The sequence below is a fragment of the Polyodon spathula genome, chromosome 6 (assembly GCF_017654505.1).
Source record: "Polyodon spathula isolate WHYD16114869_AA chromosome 6, ASM1765450v1, whole genome shotgun sequence".
In the NCBI taxonomy this organism is placed as follows: domain Eukaryota; kingdom Metazoa; phylum Chordata; class Actinopteri; order Acipenseriformes; family Polyodontidae; genus Polyodon; species Polyodon spathula.
Genome location: NC_054539.1, coordinates 51834234 through 51853065, shown reverse-complemented (window position 1 = coordinate 51853065; position 18832 = coordinate 51834234). Strand labels below are relative to the sequence as shown.

General features: G+C 38.5%; 1 protein-coding gene across 1 annotated transcript in view; it reads right to left on the bottom strand.

Annotated features, from left to right (window-relative positions):
- The window catches only part of cep85l (centrosomal protein 85, like), a 102251-nt gene that overhangs the window by 23408 nt on the left and 60011 nt on the right, over nt 1–18832 (bottom strand). Inside the window, exons 8-12 of the mRNA XM_041253845.1 lie at nt 17894–18048; nt 11456–11573; nt 10452–10502; nt 9859–10082; nt 8480–8672 (exon numbers count right to left, since the gene is read on the bottom strand). Of these exons, the coding sequence (XP_041109779.1) occupies nt 8480–8672; nt 9859–10082; nt 10452–10502; nt 11456–11573; nt 17894–18048 (741 nt within the window). The remainder of the gene's footprint in view (nt 1–8479; nt 8673–9858; nt 10083–10451; nt 10503–11455; nt 11574–17893; nt 18049–18832) is intronic.

Here is an 18832-nt window from a genome sequence, read left to right as displayed (position 1 = left end):
GTGCTCAGCCTGGAGTTGGGGACAACCAACAGACCAGCCTCAGAGGAACGCAGGTTGCGAGCAGGGACATAGGGAGTAAGCAGGTCAGCAATATATGAAGGAGCAGTGCCAGTAGAGCTTTTTAGGTTAGCATTGCAATTTTAAAATCAATTCTAAAGGCAACCAATGGAATTGACATAGTACAGGTGAAATATGATCACAAGCTTTTGATCTTGTCAGGATACGAGCAGCAGCATTCTAGACATATTGGAGCCTTCTAAGAGTATTATTAGGAAGGCCACGGAACAAAGCTTTGCAGTAATCCAATCTCGAGCTGATGAGTGCATGAACTAACCTTTCTGCACCTACTGATGATAGAAAAGAACGTAAACGGGCAATATTGTGGAGGTGAAAAAAGGCTGTCCTAACAACAATGCATACGTGAGGTTCAAAGGTTAAGGAGGAATCCCCCCCCCCATAATAACACCCAGGTTTCTAATACTAAAACTGACTTTAATATCAGAACCGTCTAATTACAGTGAGGAGAAAGTAACTCTGTGCAAATGATTCACAGATCCCAGTAGCAAAATCTCAGATTTGTCAGAATTTAACCTGAAGGAAATGATCATGCATCCAACTTTTTATATGAGCAATACAGTCTGACAGAAGAGAAACTGCTATGTCAGAATTAGTTTTAAAAGAAAAATAAACTTGGGTGTCATTAGCATAAAAATGAAAATTTACACCAAAACGTTTGAAAACCTGATCTAAAGGCAGCATGTAAATATTAAACATTAAAGAGCCCAACACAGAGCCCTGTGGGACACCAGAAATAATTCATTCAGAATCAGATGTGAAAGTACCAAGAGAAACTGATTGACATTTATTGGACAAATATGATCTAAACCAATGGAGAGCAATGCCTTAAATTCCAACAGTCTCCTCCTACCTTCCAAGTTAATATTGTGGTTAACTGTGTCAAATGTTGCACTAAGATCAAGTCAAACTAGAATGGAACAACATCCACAATCAGCAGCCATTAGTTGAGCAGAAAAGGCAATTAGAAATGGGCCTGTAATTGCTCAGCTGACTAGGATCAAGAGTGGGCTTCTGAGTAATGGTTTAAGTACTGCTTGTTTTAAAAGTGCAGGATCCACCCCCGTCTTCAGAGAGGAGGTAATAACAGTAGTAATAACTGACCCAATTGTAGACATACTTGAACAAAGTCAACGAAGAAGGAACAGGATCCAGAAAAGATTTAGGGCTTCTACTGAATATTGTACCTCTGACCTCAACCTCCTGGAAACCTGTCAAGGAGCTCCCGCCACCAACATTTAACTTGAACTGCAATTTGGCATCCTTTGTTTTGTAGTTAATTCCCTGGAGTAAAGTAAAGGCATACATTTTCTTTATTCCTGGGATATTTTTCTATTTTAACGTAAAATGCTTATTGCTGTAAAATAAATCCACACACAGTGCCACACACCCCCTGCCCTGCTGCTATGCTGTCTCTGCCTGCGTTCTGAGCAATATAATGGTTTTTATTACTTTTTGAAAAACAAATGAATAGTCGAACGAATATTTAAATTCTGAGCGGATATCCGAACGTGAAAATCCTGTGTTTGTCCCAGCGCAACTTAAAATTCACCCTGAAACACATAAGCATGTGTTATTACACAAGATGTTGTTTAATCTGTGTTTACTTCCAGGATACTATAAAATAGCCTGTCGTTTGGTGGAGGTGATTGTTTATCCTGGGATCTGCAGTGTTCGAACCACTGGTACAGTATGTATACCAATTTATTCCCAGCGTGAAAAAAGTCTTGGAATAAATGTCTGGAATTTTGTCAATTTAATCTAATACAGCAGTGAAATCTTGTAATGTCGCATTATAGATATATAATATATTAGTATAATATAAATATATATAATATATATATATATATATATGATAACTGACAGTTATGTATCCTATGTCTATGTATTTAAATACAGATAAAATCATTCATAATGTTTCGATTTGGCATGTAATTAGAATAGGCCATAGCTCAGTTTCTAATAGCATTTACCTATGCTGAAAAAACATATTTTGAAATTGGGTCAAATTTGAAATCATGCATTTTGCTGAGTGTGAAAGATCTATGCTGCCTGGTAAAGCATTGTTAAGGATACATTGCCATTCATGTTCACCCTATTATTTGAAAGGAAAATCTTTTCATTTTAAACTGTCTTCCATGAGGTCATAAAATAGAATCTGTTTTCTGCAGAATGTACTGTAGAATAAACACTGCTGCAGCCCAGTGAACACAAGTAGAATGCTGTCTTTGTTTTGCCACTGCTCTGTGAAAGTAAAGAAACACAAAAGCCTGGTATTTCTATGCGTGACTGAATCTCCATTTCACTGGCAGGTTCAAAACATCTCTGTTTAATGATCCAGTCATAGTATGTGGGTCATGGTGTCCAAACATTAAGGTACAGAAGGAAGGTTAAGTAGGTATTTTTTGGGGGTTTTATTTTCTTGTCAGGACTTAATGGTAGAATTATTTCCGTTTTTTGGAACTACAGTATTTTCTGACAATGAAGTACCTCATTTATTAGATTTGAGGAAGCTGCTAAATTTTGATACAAACGGTGAATGTAACGTGATCTTTTCCGTCCTCGCAGAAGCACATCTTTGTCAGGACTTATTGTCCTGAAATCATTAAGTAACAGAAGGGAACAATTTCCAGTGCAGTTTTGCATAGTAGATTCCTCTTTTAGCAAGGCTTAAATTTATTAAACCAAATATACATTTGTCGTAAACATTTAAACCTGTTAAATTAGAACTTTAGAGTGAAATCCAGCCCTCTGATTAGGTGCCCTCATTGATTCACAAAGTCACAATACAAGAAGCTTCCAGGTGAAGTTGCATTTGTTAAGCAGGATATGTTCCATGCCCTCACCTACAGCCAATCATACCAGGGCCTACATCACTGTGACAATATATGACAGTATACAAAGTTGGTAGCAGATGCAATGCCAGTCTTTCTGCAATCAATTTGACCTGTTTTTAAAATTTAAAAAAACACTAGAAAAGCTTTAAAAGCTAAAAAGCTTAAAGCTTGTTTGATAGATAAATGAAAACCTAGAATTTAAACTCAGACAGGCATAGTGTGCGCAGGTCTTGGTATCATTGCAGTAGTTTTGCTGTTTCCAGTGTGATTGTGATCCAGCGGTATATATTTTTTTTTAACTGAGTAGGTGCAGGATAAACATCCCTGCTTAAAACTTGCTTAGACTAAGGGTAAAATCTATCATCTGCTTATCAAATTCACAGACTATTTCCCAACCACATTATTTTCATTATAATAATAACCAACATGTTGTTATTAATAATAATAATAATAATCTTTTTTTAGCGCCTTTCATAGTGGACCACCATCACAAAGCGCTTTACAAGATACGAGACTAAGGTGTGTGAACTACGCATCAGCTACAGTTACTTACAGCAATGTCTCACCCGAAAGACAGAGCACAAAATGGTTAAGTGACTGCTTGGAATTTGACGGAGCTGGGTTTGAACCAGGGCCTTTTAGCTATAAGCCTGTTTTTTCTTTAACCACGGACCACACCGTAGTTTATTACTACCCCAGGGAAAAAAATCCAAACAATTTTATTCATACATACTTGGCATACTGTCAGAGATACTTATGGTTACTGTGAGGGGGTATTAGAATAACATTGATATTGCTTTATGTAGTATTGTTAAAAATGTGTTGTAAAGACTTTCCTTAACTATAAATAAGGGTCTCGTATTTTGAAATTGTATGTTGTTGTCTAAATATCATTGCTAGGTAACCAAAGAGTCGACTTCATTAGCAGCCCAAAAAACAATGCTTACCAACTCCTTATTTTAGTATTAATCAGTGTCTCCATATAATATTAATTAATAACAGTGGTTGATTGCCCAGAAAGAAAGAACAAAAGTTCACTTCAAAAGCTATTACAGGTTTAACTATATTGTTGCATGTTTAGCAGCAACTGGGCAGGAATTGTAGTGTACTTGAGCCATTCTTAGGGTTCATCAATCTACTCCTGGGCCTGGATCTTACAGAATCTATGAACAACTTTTGTATCAAAAAGATTTGATGAGAGTGCTTGGAGTTTCTATAGAATTATATTGGCTTTAAGCCCAGCAGTTGGTAATACACCATTCACTTTGTAAGGGTAACCTTTAGTTCAGCTTTTTTGGAGGGCTAAGTGACTGGTATATTGTTTTTTCTTGCTAACTAGACAGTATTTACTGTTTATTTGTTACTGTTAAATTAAGACATTTCCTTTATTCTATGCATATAAAGAAACATTGAAGTTTAAATGAAAACAATGGTGACTGCATCAATCAGTAACTTCCTTATAGTACTACTACTAGTCTTGGGCTACCTTGAGGAGCATCCCAGAACTGACATTGGTGTCTTTATTCAAAGTGTCTCTCTCAAAATCTTTAATCAGCATTCCAGCCATTTGGCTGCCAGATGTATGTTATTGCTCTTGGCCTGTGCTGAAGAATCATGTTTGAGCAGCAGTGTAGTGAGTTTCCATTCAGAGAGGGAACTCAAAGACGTCAGTTGAGCTGGGCAGGGAGGTTGGAGGTTTGCATTCACTTCAAGGCTCCCCTCGCATAGCTCCAGACAGTGGCATATTATTTAAAAAGGTAGAGGAAAACTGCAGGAAGAAAAATTGGTGATTTGGGGGAAATTATGCAAAATATCCCCTGGCCTTGAAATGTGGCCAAAAACAAGCAGCATAGATGTAGAGAAGAGCGTGGACCTGTTCTGCTCCCTCACAGTAGGCAGTTCATAAGCTAATTTGAATTGTAAATTTGGAAAGGTTTACTTCTCTCTCTCATTCATACTGGCATGAATCCAGTCAACTTGTGGAAATATTTGTACTAATAGAGAGAGAGTAAACATATTGTACTGTATGTAGATATAATAGTCTGAATGTTGGTATATAGTTCACTGTGTTTGGCTTCCTTACATGAGGTTAGAGTTGTGTTCAAACTTCATTTTTATTCATTAAAAAATAATCATTCATGCTGTTGCAAACTACAGATTCATTGCTATTGGAAATGAGGAATTACTAAACAATGATATTGTCGAGATCTCCAAGTAGCAATGCCGCCAGAGGTCACTTTGGATGTTAATATTTTACATTTTGGACTGGATTTAGCTTTTGAGGACAACTGCTAGTTCTGTGAGTTATAATTTCCATTAATGCAATCATGTTTTTCACAGCTGTTTGTAGATTATGGGTACAACTGCCAGTACAGCACAGCAGACAGTCTCCGTAGCACATCCATTTGACAGTGTCCATGGCAACGGGATGGCAGACAACAGGCGGTCAGTGAGCTTAACGCCTTTCAAACAGTCAACATTCAAACAACAAGGCCAGTCCATTATTCCAATAGGTGCACCTGACCACCCCAAGAGCATAAAAGAAAATGTTAACAAATCATCACTAAAAAAATTAAATAAAAAAAACTTAGGTCAGAACTAAATGACCCAAATGTAAATTAATTCACAGTACTCCTAATACTTAGCTGTTGTTTTTTTTTTGTTTGTTTTGTTTTTTGCTGCAGTAAGGTTAGGGTGAGGGTTAGGGTTTAGGGTTAGCATCGACCTTGAAGGTTAATGGTTACATTTTTACTTCAGGGAACCACGGATATGATAATAAATCTTAAACTCCCTTTTGCAGTACGAATGTACCACTGACTCATGGTAACATGCAAGCGTCGCAAGGAATTTTGCAGACCAATTGAAAGCTACAAGGCACTGCAAAGGGCACCTTGCGCATTACCATGAGGAACCCAGTACAAGTAACAAGGCTAAAACCACAAGGCTCACCTCTAATTTTATGCTGTAAGGGTCGAGCTCAAGGCCGCCCTTAACACTCTTGTTCCAAACCCTGGGTTTTGTGGATCCACGACATTCAGTCAATAGAACCTAGAAAGGTATGGGTAGTAGCCCACATCGCTGCATTGCAAATGTCTCTGACAGTTGCGCCTGGGAATAAAGCCCAAGAAGTTGCCATGCGCCTGGGTGAATGTGCAGTGAGCTTCTCTGGAGGGAGCAAGCTGGCTTGATTATATGCAGTCTGAACCGTATCTGTGATCCATCTTGATAGCCCTGTTTAGACTTAGCCCTACCAGATAAACCTTTGCGTAGGGCCACGGGCGGTCCCCAGCATAAACAGTGGTACGCTTCGATTCCGTAGACATCATTCTGTCAGCTACACTTGTCCACTGGTCAATCCAATGCTTACATTGACATACACGGAACACATCTACCATTCAGTGCAGCCACGTCTATATTACCCATATCAGCTGTTAGTGAGTCCTCGGTTGTCGTGGCCTTAGCGTGTCACCTGCGACGTTTCCTCTGCTGCCCGCACTGCGACACTGGCACGAACGTTACATGGTACACGTAATTGACCCTTCCGTCGTCATCCAGTGTTACTATAAGCATGATTGCGAGAACAAGTATCTTGAATTCAGAATCTTTCTCCTAACAACACGTATCAAATGCATATCATAATTTTGGTCAGTGCGATGATACATACAGAGTCAGAGCTAAGCAATACATATATCACGAATCATCGTCTGAATCAGCATGACCACACTGCCTTAAGGCAAAATACTATACTGTTGTCCATACGTGATGTCACACTAGTACCTCTATGCCGTAACAGATTACTCCTCTCACAGTCAATGCTCTCTCGGAGATAGGCGTCAATATGGAGGTGGTTGTGACGCTATGCAGTAGCTCTTCTCTATCTCACTTTTTCTTCACCATTCTGTTGTAGCGAATAACACGTACTTATAACTTAGTTGCATCGTATCGTGGCAATGAGGTGTTTTCACTAGTGTGCGGTCATCTCGCGGTGGTAACATATACGTAACTACTGCATTCTAACTGCCACGTAGTAGCACAACCAACGATACTGTCATACTCTCACTGCGTTGTCTGACTCAGGATATAACATTGTCCGTACTTGGATGCGAGCACTGTGAACATCTCAGTAGTACCGTATGTACGAGGAGTCGACATTGTACTTGTAATCCCTCATCACAATAGGCAATAGCTGCAGGCAGCTAATTACCAGCCATTCGACGACGCTACTCCTATACTGTTGTTGTAAGAGGCTATTTTAGGCAACTAGTCGAGCTAGTAGGATCCTGCACTGGTCAACTCACATAACCAGACATATTTCTAAGGTTCTACCAATCTCAACAAGCGGGTGGATACGAGATAGTGTCCTATTCTCACATAAAACTTTACACGATGCTCGCATACTTATCCATGTATACTCACAATGCTAATGTCGGAGCTATGCACATAGGGCATGTTCGACTATAGCAGACAGGAGAGAGAAACGAAAGGCACATATCTACCCAGATCGAGTCTCCTGTGACTCGTGAAATGTGCATGGCGTCGGGGCGCTGGTCGTGATGCACACAGTTTTATAAAGTATGAATATATGGACACCACCGAAGACACCAACTCGGCCTGATTGTGTGAGTCGCTGCTACGCGGGTCATACCGTGTTGATGAGGTCAGTCGTCTGCGAGAATCCCTGGTGTACGTAAAGCTCGTGTGCTCCACATATGTCTTAACCATCTCTAGAGCACTACGAGGGTCGCGAGCAGCCCCAACTCGCGCAGCTGCTCAGCGCAAGGTAGCTCATCCTTGTATGTGTGGTAATGCGCGCGCAGCCTTAGCCTGCTCTCAGATGACGTGCTTACCGCGCGCGTCGCATGCAGAGGTGCGAGTACTAGCGCAGACAACACATTGATGATCCTGGAGAAGAGTCGCGTATATCTCTTAAGTTGACATAATGTCGGATTTCTGTCTAGTTAGTTCCTGTGATGAAATAGTGATTAGTCATCTGCGCGTGCGTCATCAATATGCTAGGTTCAAGTCGCAGTCTGCATGCGTCTACGCTATAGCTAGCACACAAGACAAATGGGATAAGGTTACTACTGTGGGGGCGACTCAAATCTGAAATGCCGTGAGGAAACTGCTACATACATGAAAAAAATGCTCACATAAAACATAGAACACAACTATACACATAAGAGGACAACACACACACACTCACACATAGGGGCGAAGTGCACCAAGTACTAGCTTTAGTGTCTGTTCTGGCTTCGATAGCTGTACTATCGCGCATCTGCGCTCATCGTGCATCTACTTGCCTCATGTTACTCTCCAGCTATGCGCGAATATGAAACAGCATATACGACATTTTATGCGAACACAGACGGGCAGACAACACGAAGCGATATAAACAGTCCATACCGTTTCATGTGGACAACGAACCTCAGCAGTTTGACAATTTCACCAAATGAAAGCCTCTAATCAACTGCGGAATGCAGCAATCGCACGTGCTGACGTGAGAAGTCGCTCTTGCACTCTGGAAATAACATACACTGTGGTGCAATTCCGTCTCAGACTACTCTCACCGAGCTACCTTCTATGCGCGACGTGGCAGGTGGGGAGCGACAGTGACATATATGAGCTGTAGCAGGTCCGCGGCACGACTCTGTGTCAATCGCACGGCGGAACACATAATCGGGGTGGCGCGAGTAGCATATGCAGGTGGGCGTATATCCGGGAAGAGACGCATCTGAATCGTTCACAGCGTGGATAGAGGCTCTGACCGCCTCAATCAGTCGGGTCACACAGGTAGAGCATAGGGCGAGTGGGCGCAGTGTAGGTCACAAAACAACTCGCGGCTATCGCCAGAATCGGACATGCAGGTACACACCTGCATGAGGACCAGCTCACTCATGTGGTAGCCTCATCTTCCAGGACCACATGTCGGCGACATTGTGGAACATGTACACGATGCAGGAAGTGACTCTCTCCGTACTATACCTAATCGTGTAGGTCAGTCGCGGATGGAACGCGGGCTGTGCACGATTGAACAGTGGGTGCAAGCACAGCAAATATCGCGTGTAGTAAAGGGGATCGTTGGTTAAGCTGTGGCGTAGGACAACACCGTCTGGGGCTAGACAAGAGCGTCAACACTGCGGCTGGCCTACTTGCAAAAACGCGTCCACTAGACATAGTATTAGGTCAAACGACTGATGTGACAGTAAGGTGCTCAACAGCTCCCGCGACCTAGACTAATCCTAAAGGAAAGTGTAGCAGGTGATGTCGTCTTGCGAGTGTTCGATGAATCAATAATTCGACGGGGGATGTTGCACAACTTCGATGCAGCACAAACCACCCCTGAGGGTGTACGAGGCGGGCCGGCGTGGGGTGAGCGGGGGGCCGGCGGTCTGAGGGGGGGCGCTATCAGCGCCAGTGACAGCATAGAGTAAGCACTGGCACATGGTATCACTGTCTTTGTAGTTGCCAATGCTGATTCGGTTTAGACAACTGACCTCGAATGCCAAAGGTGTGTGTGGCATCCTCTAGACTTCAGGATTGTGGTGCGTCGTGTGCTTTAAAAACATAAATAACTACTGAACATAATTTTGACTTTTTGCTTAACATAAGGCATAAAAGACTCAAAATGATAGCTCAAAAGTCTACTGGAGCCATAATAGTAGTACTGTATTTCAAAATGTCACATTTTTCAATTTTTGTCAGTTTTTCGTTAAGTGTATGGAAAATTACAAAGCGGTGTGTAATTCAATATGTAACATTATTCAGCATGTTTCATTCAATTCTATGAAGCAAAGATAGTTAATACTATAGGAATGCTAAATTTTGGCCATAGCTGTACAGTAGATTAACAAAAACACATTCGCTGTCTATAACTCTTTTTAAAAATATTTCTCCATGAACAGCATTAGTTTTATTGATATGAATAAAAAGTAGATCGTAATATTACTGCCCTATAATGTATTCCACTGTCACTGTGTTCGGTGGGATAAAAAGGTGGTCAATCAAGCATAGTTTTAATGACAGGTTGCTGCATTTCAGTGCTAAAAGAATGAAACAGTCTACCTCTTGCAAAGTTTTAGCCAGTCGCTGCAGGTCTTGTTCTTTTTCAACTGCCTGCTTCTGAAGCTCCTGGGAGATGGATTCTTCCTGCGCCAACTTCTGCTCTGCAGTCTAAAACAAAATGCATGCAATGGTTTTAAAAGGACAGGGTAGAAGAATGCTGGCACTCTTACCTGCCTTTTGCAGTCTATTTTAAGTGTGATGGTGGTACCCTGCTGCCCTTCAGTTGTACCATATCAATCAATGCTCTGCTGACCCATTTGCGGATTCACTGTACACACAATACTGCTTAATTTAGAAGTGAACCATAAGATGCTTTAAGTTTATCTGGAATTTAGGTTTGAGAAATTATACATTTTAAAAGTATTAAAAAAAAAAAAACTATTTTCTTTTCAGACATATAGGAAGATCTTGCAAGTTCAGAGTGCTGTAAATTCAAAGCAGCAATAATAAAAGGTTGAGCTAAGTGAACATCCTTACTTGCAATTTTGTTGTCAATTTCCCAATTTGTCTCTTTTGGTTGTCTAAGATCTGGAAATAAGACAAAAACTAAATTCATTAAAAAGTACTTTGATTCCTCCCTGAAACATCATGTATTATGTATTATAATTATTCTGCTCAGAAGTTAATGAGAGAATGTAGAAATCTGTTTTAGTAAGAAATTGTGCCTTAGCTATTACACAAGCTCCAATTAATACATCACTGGATGGTAATTACTCATTGCATAAAAAAAAATAATCCCCCCCCCCGTCCAATGGCTTTGGTTTTTGTCAGCTTTAAAATACTGTATGTCCTGAGGAAGAGCTGAAGTCTTTCTAAAACTGTACCAAGAAGCATTAGAAATGTAATATGGATATATAGATCACTACATGCATATTGTTCATTAGAAAGCAGTTAGCCTACATGCTGAACTCTAACAGTGTGATATATTCCAGTGACAGTTTTAGTCCACCTCAATAAATCATTACTAGGTCTGACAATGACATCTATTTGGTTATAAAGGCATTCTAAACGGTATTCTGATGGAAATAAGGAAAGTGAACTGACACATCATTATTCACACAAGCTGCCATGGTATTAAGAAGTACTCTTTGCTGTAAATAAAAACACACTAATTTGACTCCTACTGCATGGCATTTTGAGCAATTCTAGGTTTTACAAGCTTAACTTTAGGCAAACCATAGATGTCACAAGTTCAGCAAGCATTAAAAATGCAATCTAAATCCCATCCCTGCTGCAGTTCTCAACCTAATCATGAAATGCTTTACAACAGTAGTGATCAACTGCAGTCTTTGGGTAGTCCAAGTTAAAATACCAGATTCACAGAATATCTTGATCTGGAACAGGCAATTCGGCTTAATAAATGAAATACAGAAAAAGAGGTAAACTTGCTATGATTTTCAGATGAATGTGCGTCGCAATGAAAACCTTTTGGTTCTCATACACATCACAGGCCGTTCCCTGGGACAAGGCCTTCGATCTACCTGTTTGTTTCGCTTGTTCTGCTGCTGGAGGCGATCATTTTCACACTCGAGCTGCTTCATGTTCAACATTGGGAGTCTGGCACCATCTTCAAGGCACTGCTCCACTTTCTGCTGCAAGCTAGAAATACAGGGAAGACCAGCCATTACAAAAAATAAATGCATAAACAAACAAATACAACAAATTTCCCTCTCTTTTGCTAAAGAGAACTTTCACATTATAAAAGATGTAACCCTGTAAAAAGAGGATTACAGTCCATCCAGTGTGGAGTCTCGTCTGCATAACTGATACCACTCTGTATTTATGATGTCAGAGCTAGAGGCGCCGTCTCAGAGGTTAAACATTTTAAGTTCTGTTTAGAAAGCGATCAACCTGGACCCCAGCAACTGCAGTCATTTATGCTACAGCTGTTTTCACACAGTGTAAATGGTCCTTTACAGTTCTAACTGGACAATGCTGCACAGGCATTGACATACATTTTACCCTTATGGTTGTATGTGCGATATAGCTGAATGCTCCTCTGAAGTTCACTTGTGTTGGACCATTTCCAGTTTGCATCAGTAGTGATGGTAAAGCCAATTAAGTAGAAAAACTCTCCTCAAAATGCCCATGGGAAAAAATGTCCTTGATATTGGTTTACACAAACCCTTCCCTCTCATAATTCTGAAAACAGTCCTTTATAAAAAATAAAAAAATGTAAAAAAATATTGAGCAATATGTAGGGAAGTGGAAGGAAAAATCAAGATGTTTATCCATACCAGTTAATGAGAACCACTGCTGTCCAAACAGGACAGCAGAAACTACTGAGACTCAAAACAAATTCTTTGAACAAGGAGAAAAGCTTTCTTTTATCTCTCTCTCTCTCTCTCTTTCTATATATATATATATATATATATATATATATATATATATATATATATATAGATATATATATATGCCTATATATAAATACATACACAGTGCCGAGAAAAAGTTTTGAAATTCTATAGTGTTTAAACCTGATACCCTTCTAACTCAAAACCAGTATTTTCTTAACATGTAGAAAGCCAACAGGTTTGGAAATTCTATAGTTTTTACCATGATAGCCTTCTTGAATCAAAACCAGTATTTTCTTAACTACCCAACATGATCTATATTAACCAATTCCATGTCTTTTGAAACAAAATGATGCATGAATTAGACAAACAATGAGTAATTAAGATTTATGGTGCATGAACAAGTAATTGAACCCCTGGTTTTACCAGCTCAATTAAGGGGATAATTAGAATCAGGTGTTTAAATAATTAGGTAGATCTTCAGGGGTGAGTTTGGGAGGCCCCACCCTATAAAAAGATCAGAAACTTTGTGAGTTTGGTCTTCACCATACAGGTGTGTGGAAACACGTCATCCCACGATCAAAATAAATTCCTGAGGACCTCAGAAAAACAGTTACTGATGCTCATCAATCTAGAAAGGGTTAAAAAAACATTTCTAAGGATTTGGGGCTCCACCAATCCACTGTCAGACAGTCTACAAATGGAGAAAGTTCAAGACCACAGGTCACTCTACCCAGGAGCGGTTGTCCACAAAAATCTCTACCAAGAACAAACCGGAAAATCATCAAGCAAGTCACAAAGAACCCCAGAGCAACATCCAATGATCTGCAGGCCACTCTCGCCTTGGCTAATGTGAGTGTTCATGACCCAATTCATGACTCAGCCAATTGAGCGCCGCCTCCTGGGAACTCCCATCCACGGTCGGCTGTGGAATAGCCCAGACTCGAACCGGCAACATCCAGCTGTCCCCACGAAATATATAAATCTGTGTAGATAACACAAATGACGCAATACATGCAATGATAACCATGGTAACACATGGTATCAAAGACGCTTCAAGACGGATATGTTGATTCGTTTTCTGTTTTGTTTTTTAAGCGATGGTTTTACATTTTTTTATATTAAAAACACTTATAGGAGAAAAAAAATTGTGAAAGACAACGCAAAGCCCGCTACAGAAGATTTAAATTATCACTCAGAATAATATTATATTGCAAACTCGCACTGGTTTTGCATAAGCACTCTGACAATAACGTTCTGTTTAAATTGTTTTATTTGTAGGAGGCTTTACTTGTTAATGGGAAAGGAGTGCTCAATCTGAATTGATTAACCATTTCCACTGTTTTTTCGGTGGTTTCTGCTGTTTACTGGCTAGCCACGATCACATTTTTTTTGTATCGGGGTGTTTTATTGGTTAAAACTGAAAATCGGAAGCCCTAGTTATAGCTTATTATTTAAAAAAAATTAAAACACTTCACATATACTTACAACCATTGTTTTAGAAAACAGGAAAGAAATGGCAAAAAAGCCATATTTTGCTGAAATTGTAAATTGTTTTTAAAATCTACTCAAGTACAAGCTTACAAAACAAATAAAACAGTTTTGTTGAAAGCTACTGTTTACATTTTGTACTTTTCTGAATTGGAGTTTTCACTCTGGTGACATGTGGTCTGACAATGTGTTTCTTTAGTACAGTACTAAACATGTTTAAACTATATCAAATAAACATGCTCTTCTCCAAAAAAAAATGTTACAGCTTTTCTGTTTGGATTGGTCCAGTAGGACATAGGCTACAGTTAAAACTGTACTGTACTGTGTGTTTTTAGTATTCAGTGACTACTTCTAATCAAGCTGAGCGTATTTCTTGCACAGTCTTGCTGTGTCAGGCCTGCGAATGAAGCAAGCCTGTCTGTCACACACACTCTCAAACTGGGCCAGACGTAGCTAACAAACATATTATGAGTTACTAAATCTAAACAAAACACATACTGAAACCTAATATTAACTTTATATATATATATATTATATATTTTTTTATGAATCTAGATTATCTATATATATATATATATATATATATATATATATATATATATATATATATATATATATCTATATATATATATATATATATATATATATATATATATATAACCTGTTGTGGTTTTGAATTCTTTATCATTTATGTTCTAAGTGTGAGATCTACACTCAACAAAAATATAACTGCTATTGCTATTATAATTAGAGGTGCACCAATAAATATTTTCTTGGCAGATACCGATAGTTATCTAACCATTTCAGCCTATACCGATAATAATAGATAGTGCAGGTAAGCTATTGTAAACTACAAGAACAGTGATCCTCAAAGTCATGCCCACGGGCAAATTTGTGCCTGTGAAGCCAAGCCATCGTGCCCGCGGCAGCTGTTCTCAAATTATGGGTTGTGAACACATTTCTGGCGGGTCGTAGTGTGGGAAAATAAAGAAAGCTTTAAACACGTTTTCCAATAAAAGCGCCACAGCAGTCTGTTGACAGTGCTGCTCGCTTATGCTGTGCTTGTTCCTACACGTTATTTTTTTTTTATGAATGGGTTTTGCGATACGATCAACCAACTGAACACCTGCATTGTCTCTGCGGTAGCCCAATCATAAGTTAGCTGGGTGGGGCATAAACTACGTCTGTTTCAGGTGCAGGTACCGACTAAGTTTAACCAACAAGAGAGTCAAATATCTGCCAAGTTTTACGCAGCTGTCCAATCATAAGCAAGCAGAGGCCGTTCACGGTATTCTGTATGAAAACTGAAGGCGAGTGAGTAGCCAATGGGAAATTGACAGATCTGACAGCTGTCCAATCATTCGTGAGCTGAGGCAGGGTGTTAATATGCTAGGTAAGCACTGAATTTCGCCGACTTATTGAGAAAAATAATACATTTTGATATTTAGAATTGAATTTCCTATCTCTAATTTTTTATTTTTTTATTTCACCAGACAAGGGTAACACCGTAGTATATTTAGTTACGAATCCACTTTCTCTGAATAACTGTACTGGAGATGAGCGATCTTTAAAACAGAGTAGCGTTGACAAATTTGTCAAATTGAAACAAAGCGAGATGCTATCTACACTCTTATTTTATTTTATTCACGGTTACCTGTGTAAACATGCTACTTAAAAAATATTTGCATTGCATATTTTATGTCAATTATTTAAGGAATAAGCGCAGCACACACTATATATATATATATATATATATATATATTAGATATATATATCGATATATATATCTATAATATATATATATCTTGCGAGAGAAGCAGTGTGTAAACAGCCAAGTAAGATCATTTATGCTCAGTGTAAACAGCCAAGTAAGATCAATTTATGCTCGTGCCCAAATTATTTTGAGGACCACTGTACTAGAACTTTACATTTAAACTGTTTTATAATTATGAATATTAAAAAATAACAGATATCATTTACTTCATGTATTTATGACAAATCAACAGATATTGTTTACTTGCTGCATTTACTTCAGAAAATAAATAAAGAATAACACAGTATTATATTGTGTGATTGACAGCAATTTATACATTTGTTTTTACAACAGTCACACAAAATTAACATTGTGCATTTGTAATAGTAAAAACACTTCTGTGTGACATTAGCTGAGCCCTGGCATGTGAAAAAAAAATAAAAATCTTGTTTGTACTTGCTTTTCACATGTTTCTGAATGCAAATACAAACCGAATAATTTAATTTCATATTATTAAAGTTAGATTAACTATTACTACTACTAATAATATGTTTAAAACTTTACAGATAGTATTTGAAAAATGTCAGTAAACAAAATGGTTTTAAAGTAGGCCTATTAAAAACAAAATCTAAAAATGTAACAATTAAAAGATATTTCTCTTTACAACTTGTTTTTATACATGCAATGTTAATATACGGTAAACATATCGGTCATTGCAGGTCTGTAACCATGAACTGCGTCTGCTAGCTCATATTATTTAATTTTTTTGCTGTCTGACCCACTTTATCGTTATGATCTTTAGTTTTTTTGTAATCCTGTTTTATTTTTTTTTTTTTTTTTCACAACACTGTTTCGCGCTGTAGTTTAGTCCCGTATTTCTCAATTCCTGTAAAATCTTTTGGTAGATTTTATTGTTTTGGACAGTACGAGTTAACCCCACCCTCAGCCTTGCTCAGCCCAGTACCAGATATCTTGCGAGGTTAGAATTTCACGGTTCCGGCTCAGCTTGTGTGAAACAAGCTGTACTGTGAGGGCTCGGCTCGGGTATACAAGTGTGAAAAGGCTATTACTGTCAAACGTTGCGTACTATAACTTTGACCTATATTGTAGCAGAAAAGAAATGTAGCCTATGCAATGTCAACTACAACAACGTTAGTTAAATTCTTAATTTAATTTAAGCATACACTACTTAAAAATGCAGCACAACTTCAATTGTTCATTTAGTCAAAAATAAATATCATAAAAACATCTAGTTACAAAATTCAGTCACACTTGAATTAATTTAACAAAAAACAGCACAGTAAACAATTCCCGATTCAAAATGCCGAATACATCTGTAACCAATGTAGATCAAGCAAGATAAAAGGTCATTTTGAAGGACATGGTGTAATAATAATAATAATAATAATAATAATAAACCATCAATGTTATTTAGGATTCAGCCTATTTTTAAGCATCAGAATAATATTCTACTCTCAGTTCATCGCTGGATTTAAATGTAGCATCAAGTCTGTTCTGCACACAACTCGCTATCCTATTGTTGTCTTAAGATTTTGAAAAAAAAAAACAATCCAAACACAGCTCTTTTGAGACATACTGACTGCAGGATGATCGCATGTTACACAGGACTGAGAAAATGACTGTCTCCGAGTTTTTGTGTCATTAGTAAGTGCGTCTGACCAAACATTACAGTCTGTGCTGGAATTCAAGCATGAATATCGGTGTACATTATTGGCTAAAAGAACAAAAACTGTAGATAGCCGATTTTGTTTTTTACCTTATATCGGTGCCATGCAGACAGGCTATTGTCAATTTGTTTGTCAATTCGTCCATACATTTGTCAATTCATACAGTAATTCATTAACGTATTTGTTAATTCATCTAATAATTAATTCATTAATATGAAAGGCTGTAAGGACATGCAAATTTCCAATCAACCAGGCAAACTTCCAACTGTCAATCTTGCACTGTGCTGAAAACACTGCAAACTTCCTAGCCAATGGGAGCACACATAATTAACCAATGAAAATCCAGCCCCACTTAACTGCATCAGCCAATGATATTTAGAAGAGCGTTTCAAAAGATATTCTACTTAATAAAATACTCGACTCTGCTGATTTTCAATGGAGATTTCAGTCTCACAGTGCGCAAAGCATTATGGCATACAGAGTTAGGCAAAAAAATTCTATGGAGAATTAATGCAAGCGTAAGAAATGTTGCTAGTATTCACTTAAGACTAGAAGCAAAACTCCCATTGCTGAAAATTGCGAGGCATTTCAACACACTTTGCAGTCACTTGCAACCAAGGTCAACATTAGCCTGGAAGCGTACACAATGAAAGTCTTACTCCTAGGCCTGCTGTAGCATAAGGAAAGCTGTACCTCTGCACAGCGTCGATTAGCTCCTTCTCCTTTATCTTCTGGCGGTCAATGAAGTCCTCTTTCTCCTTGACCAGAGCTCGGTGTTCCTTTAGCCTCTCCTCCAGATCATGAACCGTCTCCTGCAGTTTGTGTGACGTCTCCTGAAGGACTTCCAGCTGTGGCATGAAAAACACCAACCTTTAATCCAAACATTCGAGCCACATCAAGAGATAATAAAAATTAGGGAAGAATAGGACCAGGCTTTATTTATCCATTTGAAGATAGCACAGGTGTGTTGTACAGAAGGTTTCGAATTCGGAAAATGGTCTGTATAGGCCTAAATGTAATATTTAGTTCACACTATTAAAAAAAATAAATAAATCACACGGTGCAGTTTGGCAAGAGGTTTAGTGCAAATGTGGCCAAAATGGGTTCTAAATAGTGGTCCAGGTAGGTTGCATACCTGCCGTTTTTACACATTAAAAAAAAAAAAAAACTAAAATATGTAGTTTTAATTTCGCTGCACAACTTGTCTGCCTCGCCTCTCCTCCCCTAAAACTTCCACTAACAACTACATCTTCTAGACTACAATGTTTTCAGTTACTAGGAAACTGCACGCTAGAAAAAAAGCAACAAACATTATCCAGTCTCTTTGCAGCCAATCGTGGGTCGATAGCAGCATACCAGTGACTTAGTCTGTATCAAGTGGACTAAAAAGCGGTCTAGCAAATCCTGCAAATCTGTACTAAGTGAGTCCTGATTGCAGCGTACCAAACAGCAAGTGGTTTAGCTAGTCTGAACAAGTGGAACAAGTTAGCCAGTCAATGAGGACTAACCCATGATAAAACTCCACAAGTGTGGATGTAAATTCACAACTGAAGGTGTAAAGATAAACTCACACCTCTTGTACATCGTCATTAAGAACATTTGATTAAAAACAATGAACATTTTGAAAGCACT